The 18036-nt window shown below is 47.9% G+C and overlaps 1 protein-coding gene across 4 annotated transcripts in view; it reads left to right on the top strand.

The window, feature by feature from the left end:
* Window positions 1-16240, top strand: part of LOC8032579 — a 196692-nt gene extending 180452 nt beyond the window's left edge. For all 4 annotated transcript variants that reach the window (XM_042289370.1, XM_042289369.1, XM_042289368.1 and 1 more), the window contains 4 exons: window positions 3072-3155; window positions 5967-6099; window positions 11116-11215; window positions 14660-16240. In XM_042289370.1, the coding sequence (XP_042145304.1) occupies window positions 3072-3155; window positions 5967-6099; window positions 11116-11215; window positions 14660-15547 (1205 nt within the window). In that variant the 3' untranslated portion in view covers window positions 15548-16240. The remainder of the gene's footprint in view (window positions 1-3071; window positions 3156-5966; window positions 6100-11115; window positions 11216-14659) is intronic.
* The last annotated feature ends 1796 nt before the right edge of the window (window positions 16241-18036 follow it).

Genomic DNA, 18036 nt, shown 5'->3' with positions numbered 1-18036 from the left:
TGATAACGTTCAATAAAAAAATAAAAAAAAATAACGACGAGACGACCCGTGTTAGGATGTAGTTCTTTGTCGTTCTCTCTGGTATCTTTGTTTTGCCCATTTGAAGCGCGTCGCTGCGCAGTTTCTTTTTTTACGCGCACTTTTTGCGTCGCTAGCAGCGAGTCTGCTTGAAGCGGGCCGCGGGTCGGTCAGGAAACTTCCGGAGGCCGAGTATGGCCCTCGGGCCGGGGTTCGGAGACCCTTTCCTTGTCTAGGGTGTCGCAATGTTCGCCGATGGCGCTGCGCTCACCGTCGAACTTCCGCGCGATCGTTCCTGTGTTGACGGACTCGCTCGGGAAAGTTCTCCGTCTCGTCGATGTATGCGCGCATGGCCTCCGTGACCGGACGAGAAAGCTGAAGAGATGACCGTCTCCATAACTAAAATGTTTCAATTACCATAATTTTTTTTTTTTTTTTTTTGAAGGCGAAGAGGTTGGGAGCTGCTGTTGCTCCGCGTCGTTTCAGTCACCCTTGAAGAAGACACCGAGCTACTTTCGAAACGTCGGGTTTCCTTTCGAGATTTGGTTGCAGCTACTTTTTTTTTAAACTAATTTTCATTAGATCAGGCAGATTTCTGCCGAATATGTTTAGTTTCAAGTTTTTCCCAGTGTTCATTTCACACCATCATGCTTCTCGTTACACGTCGTGATCAAGCTGTATGCGGCTGCAATATTGCCCCATATTACATCTGACGTCACGTTTTCAGTGTTCATCACTACAGCCCCTCAGACCAAATTTAAAACTCCTATAGCTTCTAAAAATATATATATTTTGACTTACAATATGGGTTACTCGTTGAAATGTGTCTCATGAACATGCGTTGAACCAAGTTTGGGGCAAAGCAGTGACTATCGAAGTTTCGCCGTTATTACCTCTCACGTCCAGAAATCAGTTAAAGGGGCCCTGCAAGCACTTTTTTACTGGTTCTTAATTTGCACCAAACCTGAGCGCACTGACCGTAGTAACTTAACGTAAATTTTCTTTTTTCGAATTTCGCTTTATTTTAGAAGTTATAGCCTAATTAAAATTACAAAAACAAGCAAAAAATAACCTCCCTCATGACGTCGTTGGTTGCTTGAGTGGCCGTGAACTAGAGGAGGGATAGTGAGCTCAGCGAGTGCTCATGGCCGCCGCACTCTGTGTCGACGGCGCCAGAGGGCGCCACTAAAGCAAGTTCTGGATAGGCTTATACAGCGGGCAGCCAGAGCGGCTCTCATTGCATTTGCTGCGTGATTAAACACTAATTCGGCATGACACTTCATTGGCCACAAACGACAGCAAACACGGGGTAAAGATCAGTTCAGAATGGGAGTCACTTCGTGCTGCCGTACCGCGAAATGGCCAAAACGCAAGACAAAGCTACTCGCCGAAGGCCTTCGGAACGCTCGGAGCCGGTCGGATCCTCCAGTCCGTAATAGCCGATTCACACGACGGACTGATCCGCGGACGGATTGATCACGTGACGACATATCCGCGGTTCGTCCGTCTCCCAAGCGCATCCACACGAGGGAGACGACGAGCAGACGCCAGTGAGGACGGACCGAACCTGTTCGCAGCCCACAGTGCCGCGAAACTCCAACATCGCACAGTAGCACCGTTGTCCAAGAGAGAAATCGACGGTTTCTACCGCGATAAAGAATCGTACGCCGCTGCTACGTACAGATCGAGAACAAAACACCGGGACAGGCTTCGCGCGAAGCGCCACTAACTTTACTAACCCAAAGCATGACAGTGACACAGGCATGATCCTGCCCGAGAAAGCTTCGGCGTAGACGCGACGAACTTCTGGGCTCGCGGAGGGGCGTTTGGAGATGCCTTCACGCACTCCGCGCTCGTGCACAACACTCAAGCTCACCACATCCACAAGAGAGGGCTTGCTCGGTGAAATCCTGATTGGACGTGCAAGAATTATCGCGGCGTGCTAAACCGAGTTTTGACGGGAGCTTCTTGACACGGACCCGGAGGAGCACCGGAACCTGCATCGCGTCAGCCGGACAAAGTTTCTGGAGTTTCTCTCACGCGTGGAACCAAGAATCGTACGACAAAATGAACCAACAAACGCACAAAACGCAACGACGCGCCATTTTTGTTTTGAACGACCAGAAGCAAAATACCAAGAAAACCATGTACCGTTGCCAGACTAAATGCTTTCCAAGTCAGTCTGCCGCCAAACGTCCGCGAGTGAAAAAGGCGCTCGACTTTATCAGTCCGCGCCTCCGCGGAGGAGGCGCGGATCGCAGGAATCGGTGACGTGCCGGTCACGTGGTACACGGTCCGCGGACGAAAATCGCGATTTGGTCCGTCGTGTGAATCGGCTATAAACGACCGCAGCGTCGCCGCGTACATCCGGGACCTTTGCGTGTCGGCTCCTGGTACCACTACTCTTTTCTAGTATGCGCCGCCTTTTCCACCGCTTGGTGGCGGGTACGTCGACGCGTCATTTCTTGTTTCCGTACTTTATAAACTGCATTTCTTTCTTTTCTGATCTAAAATACCGAACAAAAACTATGTTTATAAATAATTGAAACGGTTCGCGCCACTTATATTTTGTAATTCGACTAAAAAAAAAAGCTTTGAGCGGCTCTGACCAGTAGTAAGCCAAGGACCAAAGACGTCACATTTTGCGCGCTTTCGGTACTGCGGGTCGCCCTCGTCGGCGGAGGAGGTTTCCGCGTCGTCCAAGTTAAAATATGACGCACTGATATTTAGTTACTCGCTCCGTGCCCGCTGGCTTGCCCGAACCCCAAGAGACGTGGAAACCGCAAAAAAGGTCGACGCTTATTTATGATTGCAGGGCCCCTTTAAGCATGAATCAACAAAATCTGCCGATGACAATCGCACGTTTGTATTTTGAACGGATGGCTATACTTTTCTTTCCAAGCGGCCGATTATGTTTCGGTGTCTTTTCAACAAAAAAAAAAAAAAAGTGGGTGTGTCTGTGGTGTGACCAAAAGGTGGTTGACGGTAAGACAATGAAATGGGCGCTAGAATTTCGTTGCAAAGCTCTTGAATAGCTTCGTCTTTCCTTGCAGTGGAGCTCCTACACATGCTGGAGTTCAACTCGACCATCAATTTCCCGGCGGGTCCCCTGCTCACGGTCATCCTGGCTCTAGTCGGTAAGATACAAAGAACGCCTTTCTCCTCCGTTCACTGTCGCAGCCGCCGCCAGGTTGGCGCTCGTTTCGCCTTATCGAGTTTTCGAGTTCTCGGATCTCTTTGCTGCACGCGTCTTCGCGGGCTCTGCTACCCTTTTCGAGTCGACGTTTACGTGTGACTGTCCGCTCCGCGTTCCTTTCTTTTTTTCTTTTTTTAAGATATATTTTTATTTGTCCTTGCTTGAATCGAGCGTCGTCTCAATCTCGTTTGCGTATTAGTTTTCAAATGAGGTTTCGTTCCGTCCCGTTTCACCTTTTGAGCGGCCGCCCTCCGCTTGCGCGTTCGAGAAAAGTCGTCTGCTAACATTTTGTTTGATCTTCTTTCTTCGTCTGCTTTCACTTCTGCCTTTGCCGCTCACTTGGTACCCACGAATGAAGGGAATATTAAATAAATAACAGACGCACAGACGGAAGCACGAACTTAGAAAACACCACGCAGAAAAAAGAAAGTGTAAAAAAAAGAAGAGGATGTAAAGGCAATCAACAAAAATCCGAAGCGTCCATGAATGTTTAAGGAGTAAGCCAAACACGCTGCCTTTTCTTTTTTGTTCATATCTGCATTTTATTTTTATTGTTTTTATTTCTCGCGCAAGTTCCCGTAACCTGCTTTGCGTATCGCGCGCAGGTAGTTAATTCGGCGCTCCATTTCTTCTTTTTGATGCAAAGTGTCTTTGACCAATTTCCGCCGTTTTCGTCGCGGCCCTTTGACTGCGTGCATGCATTCCTTTTCAGTTTCTTCAATATATTTTTTTTTGTTCATTTTACCTCATTCGAATTCGTTTTACTCCTACCATTTTTACTTGTGTTCGGTTGTAATTTGTTTCCATCAATTTCCTTTTTTTTAGGCATCGTTTGAAACGTATACGCTTTTGTCGAAGCCGCTTTTTGCGGGGAATAAAAAAAAGAAAAACGAGGCATCGGTTGCGTACGAATACGCGGCGGCTGAGGCGCTGGCTTGATCCCATTTACCGGTTGCTCCCATTTGAATTGGCTTTACCCGTCCCGCTGAAATGGATACTAAAAATAATATATATATATATATATATATATATATATATATATATATATATATATATATATATATATATATTATTTTTACCGATACTATTGTTGTTATATATCTCGATTAATATCGCTATTCAGTCGGTAAATCCCTCTAAGGTCTTAGGTGCGCGTTTCTGACCGCTTGGTTCGCGCCAGTACCCATCCGCCTCCCAACCTTTTTTTATATATGTATATATACAGTTTTGGTAAGATATTTTGAAAAATCAAATGTTGCGTTATTTTCTTCTGATTCCTGGCATTCATCCTTCGTTAGAAATCGGAAGCGCTTTCTGCCATGCTGGGTTTTAATGCCGTCTGACAACGGCTTCGCATAATTTCAGGAGAATGCTTGACAACGATGTTTCTTTTTTTTTTTTTTACAGCTCTTATTTGCGTACGCCGCCATTTTTTTTAGCATTTTTGTTTTATTTTATAGCGTCGCTATTCTCACCTTCCTTTGTTTATCTCTAGCTGTTTTTCTTTTGGCAATTAAGACTTTTTAAATACTCCTCGTTGTAACATTGTCACCTTGGATTCCCATGTTCATGCGTTCCATTTCAACATCATGTTCAGTACCCTTTCGATTAAAAAAAAAGTGTGCCAGTCCTCACAATTGCTATTATTATTATTATCATTACACGAAAGTTTTTTAACTTTGTACTCATGATTTCTTGATTGACGATGTTTACTTTTATGGAAAGTGCGAAATCTTGCCGATTTTTCACCGAACCGATTCTTACGGTTCCTTCAAAACGCTCATGGTCCACTCAAAGGGACGCTGGCAGGGTATTTATGCTCGCCGAGATCTTTAGTTGTACATGACATACGGGAGCCCAACTACCCAGAACCGAATTGGCGGCTCGAAATTCGGTTTCTTTGTGCCTGAAAAAGCGCCGATCGAGAACTGGCCGGTTTGAGTCGCGCTCACTCTATACTTCGCGGTCCCGTGCCTATTTCTATGGTTTAGACAAGACTTGGGAAGTAATCTGTTACATGGAACGGGTTACTTTTAATCCGTCACCTTTTCAAGTAATTTTGTAATTGCTACGTTACTTTTTTACGGCAGTAGTTTGTAATGTAATTTCGTTACGAGATATTGGTAACGGATTACTTTAATTACTCGTTACTTTTTTTTTGTTTGAATATGAATATAATAAAGAAACTGGAGCACTATGAGCAGGCAATTCAGAAACACAGCGTCGGATTGGGGGCACTTCGCGTGCGCGGAAACCGGATTAGGGAGAAACCTCTGCGTGCGCGCGGACGGCAGCGCCACCGAACCGGCGTAGCGTCGATGGGTTAGGCTAGAGTTCCTCGATATGCTCCCCCGAAGGGGGAGCAGAGTTGCGAATTTGTTTTCCCCGCGCCGCCACGCCGCTATTCACCATATCCGTCACGTGAGGAGCAAAGCATCCGGCGCCGTGCAAGAAAGCCACCTTTACGGTCGCTCCGCCGACGTTGCTCGCGCCCCGGCGTATGTTCCCCTGCTTTCGCCCTCCTTCTCCTCCTCTCCTGTTTTCCATGCGCGGCGGGCGCCGCTATTCCTCAAACTTAGTCACGTGAGGAGCAGAGCATCCAGGGCCTGCAGGAAAGCCGGCGCTACGGCCACACGCCGTAGCGCCGGCTACCGTAGGTAGCTATATACAGGAACTCTAGGTTAGGCTGGTCAATTTTTTTTTTTTTTCGGGTTAAGTTTTGCTTATGTGTGTGAACCGGGCTTTGGGCCAGGCATGGAGACCATCATGTCGGAGTTCTTCAACGACACCACGACGGCCTTCTACATCATCCTCATCGTGTGGGTGGCCGACCAGTACGACGCCATCTGCTGCCACACCGCCATCACCAAGCGGCACTGGCTCAGGTGAGCTCTGGCGTCGTGCAGGCGACGTGCGTCGTAGGCTTTTTAGAGCGCAGCTCTTAGGCGCCCGTTTCCGGCTTGAGCGGCGTCGCCGTCGGCGTAACCGCGCGTTGCATTATGGGACGTTTCCCATAATGACGTCACACTTCACTAGGGTTACCCCTACGAGGGTCACCCTCACGAGGGTTACGCTCACGAGCGTCGCGATAGTTACCCTCGCGAGGGTCATGAGGGTTAACGTCACGAAGGTTACTCTCACGAAGGTCACGAGAGTTACCCTGACGAAGGTCACGAGAGTTACCCTGACGAAGGTCACGAGGGTAACGTCGCGACGTTACCCTCGTGACGTCACACGTGACGTCATTATAGGAAACGGGTGACGTATTACCTCACGTGTGACGTCACATGACGTCACTATCTAGCATTGCCAATATTCCCGCTAAATTTAGCGGGGAAATTTGTCCGCTAAATATGGCAAAAATATTCCCGCTGAATTTACCCTCGTGACGCCACGTGTGACGTCACATGGGTAACTTTCCCCCTAAATTTAGCGGAAAACTTTCCCGACTAAATTTAGCAGGGAAGGAAGAGGAGCAAACCCTCCCCTCCCCCTCCTGAAGAGTTGCGCTCTAATGCGGCGACGGAAAATTGTAAACGTCTTTAATTTTTATTCCTTAGTGTTCCTTTCCCGAATGCGGATAGCCCTTATTAGGCAGGTTTAGGAGATTGTTCCAATAATGTCGGTAACCACACCCAGTAACAATAACAGAGCGTTTTAGTATAACGTTCCGACACCTCCGATAACGATACGACGCCCGCGCAAGGGCGTGGGCGGAGTACCGGGTTTCGATATCGGAGTCGTCAAAACGATCTACTGGTTGTTTCGACGCTGGAGCGATAGGCGGCACGCCGCAGAACCCCAAAACATCACTCATACAGCGGTATCTCTAGCGGATGGCCGTATTTCGTGGAAAAGAAATACGCGATTGAACACGGCCGACGAGGCATGTGACGTCACGATTCTCGTTCCCTCTCCTCTTCGCTTCGTCCCCTCGAGCAGGTGAACCGAAGCGAGGAGGAGAGAAGCGAGGCCGCTTCCCCCTCATTCTCAACTGCTCCAGGAGGATCGTGACGTCAAAGTCCTCGCTTGATAGCGCCCTTCTTTTCCAGAAATGCAGCCTTTTGTTTGAGATGCCGATGTACGAGCGATGTTTTGGAGTTACTAGCATCCCGTTCAACGCTTCTGTGGCCTTATTTTGCAAAATACGAATTTCGGTTCGGTACCTCTTTAAATCGTCGCCAGCGATATGGGTCCACCGGGACCATTGACTGGGACCACCGATGTCCGCGTCTATGCCCCCGCCGTCCTGAAGCGGTCCGAATTCGTGGGACCTTTCCCTCTGGATTATTATATTAGCTCTGTGCGCTTAGCAGAGTGCCGCAATGGTCCGCCATTTTATTTCCAGCGGCGCAAGCGCATCTTCGCTGTGCCGTCTGCTTGCCGGAAGTTTTGCGACTGAAGCTCTGAACCGTCACTCATGTTAGAGGGAAAGAGAGAGAGAAAGAAACAAACGAAACAAACAAATGGTTGTTTATTACCCAACTTGTACACGCAACTTCCAAAGGTTTGAGATGCTCACAGCTCGTCGTCAACACTAAGCGAATAATATATGTTCCGTCCAAAGTTTCGGTATACCCTGCAAGTCCGCTTCTCCGCAGGGTTTTCGGGCAGTTTTTGCGTATGTGACTGCACGTCCGCCCATAAACATGTATTTAATAAAAAAAAAAACATAAAAAAACACACACACACGCAGCACGATGGTTTCTTTTTTTATTATTATGAGTTTATCTAGAAGTGGGCTTTTGGTTGCGCCATCTAGGAGTGGATAGCAGAGCCCAGCAAAATCAATATGCTTGCTTTCCCCCCAAGAAAAAAAAAAAAAAAAAAGGGAGGGGGGAGTGTTTTATAAAAAAAAAAGCTTAAAAGAAAACACAGAAAGAATGAACACAAAGTGGACGAGGACAGACGAGTACGTATAAAAAGCCTCATTAATTCGTTAATGCTTGGTTACGCTATTAGACCAGTGCGGTGTATGCTTCCGGTAATTCCAGCAAAAAAAAAAAAAGGCTTATTATTGATGTATTTTAGTTTATTAGGAAGGGAGAGTGGGTTTCTACCCTTTACAGCGTTCGTTTTAGTTGGCTATTCTTGCGTGTTTGTTTTGTGCTTTTTGTCGCTGCACTTTGCGTTGCACTAGAAGTCCATGGACTTCTAGTGCAACGCAGAACTCGACTACTTGCAAGTAGTCGAGTTCCCCACGGGACAGATGGCACTACCGCCGTCTTCGTATCATACCTCTACGACGGCCCGTGAGCCACTCGCAGGTAAAACAAACGAACAAGGAAAAGTAGCTAGTTCAAATAAGTCAAGTCAGACTCGGCGGGCCAATCGGAGAGACGCAGCGGTCCAAAGTGCGCCGTAATATCGCCGACTGTCCACCAATTAGAGGGGCCCCTACATTCATCATTAGCCGCCTTCGGCGCCCTCTTGTGGCGGGCGTCGACGAAAGACGGTCGCACGCCCGCCTTCCCGCCGCACGAGGACGGCAATTTATGAACCCTGTCTCGGACGCAGTAGTAGTAGTTCATGCGACTTGTGATTTGCGGGGAAAGAAACAGCATAAGACAGCCGCCAATTGTTAGGTTTTTTTTTTCTTCTTTCTTTTTTTTTTGCAGGAATTGTGTGTTTTACACGGTTGCCCAGCCACCAACCCTTTTTTTTTTGTCATGTTACTGTTTTGGCACGAGTGGCGAGGATTAAACGTTTCCTTTGAGGTTCTAAACTTGGCCCGTGCCGTTCGCAAACACGGACTAGAGGTTGTTTGTCGGTTTTCGCTACCGGACTAAACGTTGTCACGGATTAATTCCGGTCGTTATTACACAGAATGTGTACTGAAACTACGGTTTTCTAAAAAGAAAAAAAAATTATATGGCGCATATGGGCGGTTTCATTTGATTGGCCTCAAAAATAATATATTATAGTCCCATTTCTGCAATGAAGAAAGCAACTTTCTGAAATGTCTTAAAAAAATACTTTTCTCCGCCGAAATTCTGAAGGGTACCCAAAATTTTGAAGGGTACGTAACGGGATTGCGTAACGGCAGCGTATAACACAATAGCGTGTCATACGGTTTCCCCTCTAGATAGAACAGGGAAATGGAATTGGTGCACAATTACGCACCAACTTAGGTTTTATCCTCCCGCCGCTAAATTTAGTGGGGAAACTGAATTGCCGTCTAGTTATAACTCCAATCTAGATTTCCCTGCTGAAAAGAAAACGGCCCCGTCCCTAAATTTGGCGGGGCATTTAAATCGCCGCGTAGTTTTCCAGTAATTCGAAACCGAATTAACGAATCAACTCGACAAACACGCTGCGCGTGCCGTGTCACCTGATTTAATCCCCAGGATCGAGAGATTAATTTTGCTTACGTGATTCTCGTATTCGACGACGTGTCTCAATGCCACTAATGAATTATTCGACCGAAGCGGATTTTGATTTAGAACGTGGAAGGAAAAGAGAGGATGACGCGTTTGTGACGAATAAAAAGAAGAAAAAAGTTGGAATTATATATATATGTGTTTTTTTTTTTTTTTTTTTTTGCCATCCGTGCAAAAGGTAGTCTGATAAGACTCGACCTCGGTTTAGGCATGCGCAGGATTAGGGATTTTAATTTCATTACGCAGAGTAGACGGGTCGTCTGAAATCATGCTTATTTTTATAACGACATGCCAGACCACGTTAGTCCGTTTTAAAAGCATGCTTTTTAACGCTCCTGCCCAATCCCAAAATGTTGTCCGTCCGTCCGTCCTTCTATTTTCCGCCAAAATTAGCGGGGAAAGTGGCGTGACCCGTACACCTCGGAAAAATTTACGGTACGTCACCTATACCTCAACTCAGTTTTCCCGATAAATTTAGCGGGAAAACTCGCGACTTGTGGCCAAAAACATAATTTCAGTTTCCCCGCTAAGTTTAGCGGGGAATCGGTGTCACGTGACGTATACATCAATACGGTTACCCGCTAAATTCAGCGGGGTAATTGACGTCATGTGACCTATAGACACCAATCCGGGGCGCGCTGGTCAGGCGAAATGGCAAACGAAAGGAGGTTTTTTTTTTTTTTTTATGTCGTTCAGCACGCGAAACACTATAAAAGTTCTTGCACCGCAGCGTAAAATCGGTGTTACATATGAGAGCAAAGCAACTTTTCGACGGTAAAAGTTAACATTTTGTCTAATCGGTGCTTAGGAATGAGGCGGCGGAAGCATAAAAAAAATTACTAGAAACGATATTTGAATTTCTATCCTGTCTACGAGAATCAAGCACGAATGTCAGACGACGGAGTCGAGACGACCTCCTCTCTTGAGATTCTTGCCGTTGCCGCTACGCGGTGTCGACTTGGCTGCAGTCGACTTGGCTGCAGTCGCTAATGAAGCGCTTCGTTCTGAAGGCGGGACAGCGCTTTTGGTCTGCAGCGGTCTGCCTTTGGGGTTTTCCGGTTCAATCTGCACGCCGCAGCACACCGCCGCACAGCCTGTGCCAGCCAGGCCTGTATGACTCCTGCAGAAAGGACGGTCGCTTCCCGCAGTGCAGCCTTGGATCTAACATGACCGCCTTTGAAGGACCATTGCGACATTCTACTCCGCAAGCGGAGCATATACAGTTACTTAAGGAGAGAAATCGCGTTTGCGCCATCTATCCGTTAATCCTGCGTATACCTCCTGAACATAAACTGAAGTTCCTGCACTATTTGTGGGATCGAAACTACGCACTAGCTACGAGAATTTCGCGGACTCCTCTCCCGCTCAATTTGTCAGACGGTGTTCACGTGATGTCGTCGGTGTAACGGTCGTCAGGTGGCCTTCTTCGTGAACTTAGTGTGTTTCGTGTGCCCGTGTCGGCTTAATGGCTCGTCCGCGCTTGCCGCTGGTCGCCCCTCTTCCTTGCCCCCGACTCCCCAGGTTCTTCTACCTGTACCACTTTGCCTTCTACGCGTACGACTACCGCTTCAACGGACAGTACAGTGGACTGGCCCTGCTGACTTCATGGTTCTTCATTCAAGTGAGTGGCATCTGGTATCTGTCTCTTCGCTGCGAAGAATGGCAACGATATACAATATTACCCAGAATGTTTGTTTTTTGTTGAACATGTAATTTCTGTTCTCGTTGATTACCTTGATTTCCCCTTTGCCTCTACTGCCTCGTCCCAAAAACACACCTTATTGGTTTTAATAAACAAATAACCTAAACATTGTGTTGCATTGCTTCTCTTTAAAGGGAAGCTGAAACACTTTTTTTCAGATAGTGAGATAGAAATTCATTCTGGCGTAGTTTTACCCCGCGAATCTGAATATCACGTTCGTTTTCCCCGAAGATGTAGCGAAACGTGAGGAAACAAGAAAAACCTTCTCAGATCTGTCGTGACGTCATACTAGGATCTTGGGCCGCCAAGCGCGTGTCGCTCGTGTGGACAGCGCGTGCAATTGCAAGCTTGCCAGGTGTATTCCTCCGCACTTGCCGCTCATTCACACTGGAAGCGGATCCGCGTTCGCAAAGCGGTTGCGAACGCGGTTGTATAAAGATCCAGTAGAATTGCACGTGCACTGGATGACATCGAGTGCCTGTGCAATTGTACTGGATCTTTATACAACCGCGTTCGCAACCGCTTTGCGAACGCGGATCCGCTTCCAGTGTGAATGAGCGGTTACACCGGTCGTAACGACCTTTTTCTGACCTTTTTGAGAACAGACAGACTGTGCGTACATAGCTTTGATATGCGCTGAGGATGCCCGAGAGCGGAGATTCCGAAAAGTCCTTTTATGACGTCACGATCTGATAAGGAGGGGCTTTGAAAGTGATTTTCTTGTAGCCTTTATGCTCAAAAAAAAAAAAAAAAAAAAAAATCAGAAACAACAACAACAAATCTTGATCTGTGAGATCCTGGAGGCCAAATGAAGACGCTTTAAGTGTTTTCTCAAATACAAAACTGCTTCAGTTTTCTTTTAATCCTGGGTCAGTAGTCTGCTAGATCTTCTAGATCGGTTACATTGTTGACGAATTCACGCGATTGTGTGTTGACGTTGTTCTTTACCAACTTGTGTCTGAGAATATGGCTTAGCTGTCTTCCATTTGTGGTGGCTACAAAATGTTTTATTCCAGTTGTTTTATAGATGTTTGCTTTTGTACTCTGAAGGCCCGTTCTGACACTTGCGTTTGCTTCCGACCGAGTTCTTGGGACCTCTTGTGACGAGAGAGTACACTGGCGCCATCTATGAGGTGACCCTGGAGCCAAGTTTCACTAAAGTGAAGGTTATGTAGTAGTTTTCAGATCAAAGGGGTCTACAATCTACGAAAAATGGTCGTTTATAAAATTGCCAAAAGTTTTTCGAGAAAAAAAAATGATGCGCGATAAAAAGGAATAAGGAAATGCCAATAATGCTCGATAGATGTCGCCACAGTGTTTTCTCGTCCTGAGAGATCCTAAGAAGTTTTAAGGCACTCGGTAGAGAGCAGCCTCGAGTGTGTGGACCAGCCTTAATTGCGTTTGCAGATAATGTTTCTGTTGTAACTCAGATATGTTTCGTGAACTTTTTTTTTTTTTTAATTTATTTTGGCAATAATTCTTGATGGCGATTCAGGCTTCTTTGTAAATGAATAACGAAGGTCCAAACACATCTGATGAAACAGGGAGCGCAGAGTCTGTTTATGGTGCTGCGATAGTTCAGGCCGCTACGAAGTGTATAACTTCTTTCCGTAAACTTGTCTAGATCTTTTTTTGTCTTTTTTTTGTGTGTGTGTTTATTCGCTAAGTTAAGATTGCAGTATCGCTGTAGTATTGGCACGCGTTTTATGACGCTCAGTGGCGGAACGTACACTGGAATGCACTCGACCCTATGTTGTCTTGTCGGGCTTTTGTCTTTCCGCGAATCATTTCTTGTTTCATGCCGGAGCCACGATTTCGTGCTCGTCGTCTCGCTGATTAAAACGTCTCTGATGAAAGCCTTTCTCCGCGCTTGGGCCGACGTCGGTTCGTGACACGACCGTCAGTCTGTTTGTGCTCTTCGCTCGTCGTCTGCGCTCGGTTTCGTGCTCGGTTCGGCGCTCGGTCCGCTCTCGGTCGTTACTCGGTTCTCGTTCGTTTCGCGCTTGGTTGCTTGGCGCTCGGTCGGTGCTCGGTTCTCGCTCGGTCCTCCCTCGGTCCTCCCTCAGTCCTCCCTCGGTCCTCCCTCGGTCCTCCCTCGGTTCGCGCTCGGTCCGCGCTCGGCTCGCGCTCGGCCCGCGCCCGGTCCGCGTCGGGACTTTCCCCTGCGAAAGTATTTGTTCTTCGGCACTCATCCGCGCTCGATCGTGATTAGGGGTCGCATTTATAGGTGTCTCGCAGCTTAGATTGTACAAGGAAGCCTTTCTTTTTAATTACCAATATAAGACCGGCTTATATAAAAATAGTTAAATAAGCACGCATACTGCGTTCAGCGTACTTGCGACTTGCGACGGTTCCCTAAAACTCTCTACTGTCTGGGGCGTGTTTATCTCTCGTACGACGGTTCTGTCAAGAACTGTCCTGCGGACATGGTCGAGGCGTACGTGGGTACTACCGAGCAAACGTTCTTCGGACAAGCTTGACGCGTGTCTGCCGACAGTTTCCCTCATCGTGTCCGCTACGAACGCCGTGTCGTTTGTACGATCTAAGAACAGCGTGAATGCAGCTTAAGACGCCACAGGCGACCTCTTCTGGCGCGCGATGATTTTTTTCCTTCGAATCTTTAAATATCGCTAAACATACATAAAAAAGGGGAAAAAAACGCTTTATTGTTGGAGTTTACTGCTGGTTTTCAGTGTGCTCGCAGTATATATGTCGTCGGGCGTCGCCATATTCGAAATAAGCATAAAACAATGCAATAAAAAAGTTTTTTTTTTTAATTTTTTGAAATTTTTATTATTTTCGGGTTTTGGATTTCAGATATGAGAAATCAGGGGCGTTATGCGTTTGCAGCAGCCGTAAAAATATGTCTCATGAATAGAGTTGGCGTATAGAAAAGCAGCTTTCTGTATTTTCACATTTAGTGTTCTAGTAGTCCTTTGTCACATACCTTACTGCACGTGAACTTAGAGGAGGAGCCTAGTAAAAGAACAAAAACGGCACCGACTTTTTTTTAATTTTTGTTTTCACGTTTGCAGATAAACTTTAAAGGTTTTTTTTTGCGTTGCAAGTTTTGATTCTTATATGACCCATTTTGATGCGTTTGAGCCACTAAAAACAATGTATTTGTGATGTAATAATGTAAAATAATGCGTTTGAGCCACTAAAAATAATGTAGAGAAGAATAAAATGGTCTATTAGTATGACGAAGAGATTAACCGAGATGAATGATATTGAGTTGCTACAACATCAATTAGTGTGGTCAACCTCGACTTCATTGTGGCGCCCATACCACACTTCGGCGTTTCCCAGCCGGTGAACATGATAACTGAGAGGCTCGTTTTTGTGTCCGCCTTTCCACCGCAGCATTCCATGATATATTTCTTCCACCACTACGAGCTCCCGTCGATCCTCCAGCGGTCGGGGCTGGGCTCCCAAGAACAGCCCCGCTCCTCGGAGGAGGTTGGCTCGGAGCAGCAGCAGACGGCGGCCCAGGCCCAGCAGTCAGCCTCAGCCATGAACCAGCGGTCTTTTCACCAGCAGACCGTCCGGCTGAACGCGGGGGGCCAGAGCATCACGCTTCAGACCACCACGGCTGACGTGCCGCGGGTGGCCTTCATCCGTACCGTCTATATCGGAAACCTCCTCAGCGCTACGGCGACGCTGAGCACTACCGTTGTTCAGCAACAGAGTCAGAGTCAGCCTGCTGAGACGGCGGAGGAAGCCAGCGGCGTTCAGCCTTCGCCCGAGCCAGACTCCTGCACGAGTCTCCAAGAACAAGAGTCGAGTACTGTTGTCCAGGACGCTGAAGTCATCGGAGTCGACTCGTCGGCGGACAAAGACGAAGTGTCTGGCACGCCACTGCAAGACACTGAGGTCATCGGGACGTCTCTCTCCGAGGTCAAGGAGCGATTGTCCGCACCACCGGTCCAGGACGGTGGTGGGGTCATCGGGGCAGAGGCATCGGATGGAAAGGACGAGGCACACAAGCCGAGGAGCGTGCGATGCGATGTGTCCAGGATGGAGAAGTCTTCGGCGGACGGGGAGGACATCCGGCTACTGAGGGCTGTTCAAGACTCCGACAGGGATGCCGGCGAAGAGTCAGTCGCCGCGGCAGACTGTTCGGGAAACTGGCCGGAGGGTCAGAAGGAGAGGACGGACTTTGTTGTGTCTTCCGGTGACTCGACGGCCGAGGCCGCGTCCCGAGCCAAGACGAGTGAGAGTCAGAGTGGAGCTTCGGGTCATCGAGTTTAGTCAGGTGTTGCGATAAGCCGGACCTCTTTTGGAGGTGCAACCCCCACTCCTCCCCCCCCCCCCCCCCCCCCCCCGCCGACTGACTACCTTGGGGTTGGGGTGTTTTTTTTTTTTTTTCTTTGCTGGGGTGCATAATTTTCTGCTCGTCCCTCGCAGCACTTGGATACAGCGATGGACTGTCTTCGCAGCTTTTCTGAAACTGTGTTGTGGGAAGAAAAAAAAAGTGTCTTAAGATTTCAGACGCCTCAGTGGGTCTCAATTTGAGGAGGCAGTTTTTCTCCTGCCAACTCCAGTCGTGTGCACGGGAGGAGGATTTGTTTTTGGGAGGATTTATTTATTGATGCGAGATCACATCGGACCGTGTTTATTGGGGTGGTTAAGTTTGGCTCTCAGTAGGCCTTTTAGGGAGGGCCGCGCGCTCCTTTGTCGTTTCTTTTAATTTCTTTTATTTTTTTTTGTAGTGGCGTGTTTGAAAAGTCGTTGCGACAATGTCATGAGTGCCTGGTGGGTGGACGCTGACGAAAAGCCTCGTCGTATTTATGTGAAGGTTGGTCTTTGAAACGTCGAGACGGTGGTTGCTTGCGCAGCAGGAGCCTGTCTCCTTCTTCCTTGTTTTCCCCTCAGTGTTTCACTGAGCGGCGAGTATTTGCCGTGGTCGACCTCTTAGTTGAATAAAGACTGTTCAGAAGTGTTTCCGACGGATTGTATGTGCGGGAACCATGAGACGGAGTTTAGCGGTCATATACTAGGGCGGTTTCACGAAACGCTTTTTCACTTCGGGTTTTGTTTGGAGTCGCCCCGTCGGCGTCTACCGGGGTAATTTTCACGTCCGACGGATTCGAGTTCTCAATCGCCGGCTCGTCAAACGAAGAACGGTATGTACAAAACCCGAGTATCAGCCGATGCTCCTTTATGTTCCCTACTACTCTGGCAGGCGCAGTCGATCACGATGCGAAAGAACTCGAGCGAGCAGGAAAACACTGCCTCCGCGCATAAAAAGAAGTGGCACGAAAATTCACCAACATGGCGTCCGCGGCGAGAGTTGGAACCGGAAATACATCACGTGCAAACCTCCCTATACACCGACTCGTGTTTACAAACAAACCGGAGCCCACCGTCGCCGCGCATGCGTGATGCAGTGTGGGCAAGACGCGCCCCGTGTCCCATCAACTGACCATTGGAATGAGGTCTCGGCGTCGGGCTAGGTCCCGCGTTCTCTTTTTCGCCTTGGAATTGTTGATTTTACTTATAATGCAATTAAATGCAAAGGTGCAAGCGAGCTGGACAAGAATTACGAAAGTAATCCCTGGAGAAGGGGAACAAGAGGGACAAAGGACAAACATGAATCTCCAAACACAGCTAGGTGGCTGGTGAGCGACCGAAAAAATCCGCCTGGTCCGGGTATCGAACCCGGGACCTCTCCATTACAGGTGGTGCGCTCTACCAACTGAGCTAACCAGGGGTTAGACGTCAGTAGAGCAAACGGGTTTTATCAGTTGCCACCAGTCTAACACCAACAAGGGTGAAGCCTGCAAGTTAAGGTTGTAATTATAATGCAATTAAATGCAAAGGTGCAAGCGAGCTGGACAAGAATGATGAAAATAATCCGTAGAGAAGGGGAACAAAAACCCGGACCAGGCGGATTTTTTCGGTCGCTCAGCAGTCACCTAGCTGTGTTTGGAGATTTATGTTTGTCCTTTGTGCCTCTTGTTCCCCTTCTCCAGGGATTATTTTCATCATGATTTTACATGATGCAATTTCAATGCAACAGCAATTTCTGACTATGAGGCCTCAGCGAAATTAACGAGGGTCGTTAAACCTCGAAACTTGGCGTGAATCATGACATGCGGCGATTCATTTCGCGTGGACGCCGCAAAATAGACGCTAAAGCCTGATGGGATTCTGCTCACCATTTTCAGTCCCGACGTCGCTCGGGCTGCAAAAAAGAGGCGTTGACGGTAGCAGCGATGCTCGACGTCGGTACTGGAAATCGCAAGCAGAATTGGCCCTAGTGAATCGGGCATAACAAGTCGGTGATGGCCACCGGTTACAATGATCAACATCCCCTTGTATCTGTTGTTTACACCGAGCCTACTTACCCCAAACAACCTTCAACCTTAAAATCTTTCCTATCGCAGCTTCCGCGTCTACGTGTGGTCTACGAGCCGTTGTCGATTGAACGAGCAGACGGTCGTTTGAACGTGAAGACTCGCTGCACGTGGTCCGCGGGTGGTCTGGACAACTTGACGGTTTTCCTGCGTTCTAGTTGGAACCGAAGAAATATATATGGCGATCACAAATCCCAGTGAATTTAGCTCAGTGCTTTCCGCACAAGCAATCGTGGTCTGACGGCGTCTGGTTTTGCCTTTTGTCGGCACGTATCCACGTTTTCGGACGAACCGGAGAGGCAGAAAACGGGGAGAAAACGACCTTGACATCTTTCCTGCTGCTTTTGGTGCAGCCCCTTTCGCAGCGTTTTGACGAGGAGG

The sequence above is a fragment of the Ixodes scapularis genome, unplaced genomic scaffold (genome assembly GCF_016920785.2).
Source record: "Ixodes scapularis isolate PalLabHiFi unplaced genomic scaffold, ASM1692078v2 PGA_scaffold12__126_contigs__length_90152505, whole genome shotgun sequence".
Taxonomy (NCBI): Eukaryota; Metazoa; Arthropoda; class Arachnida; order Ixodida; family Ixodidae; genus Ixodes; species Ixodes scapularis.
This window is presented reverse-complemented; position numbering and strand designations above follow the sequence as displayed.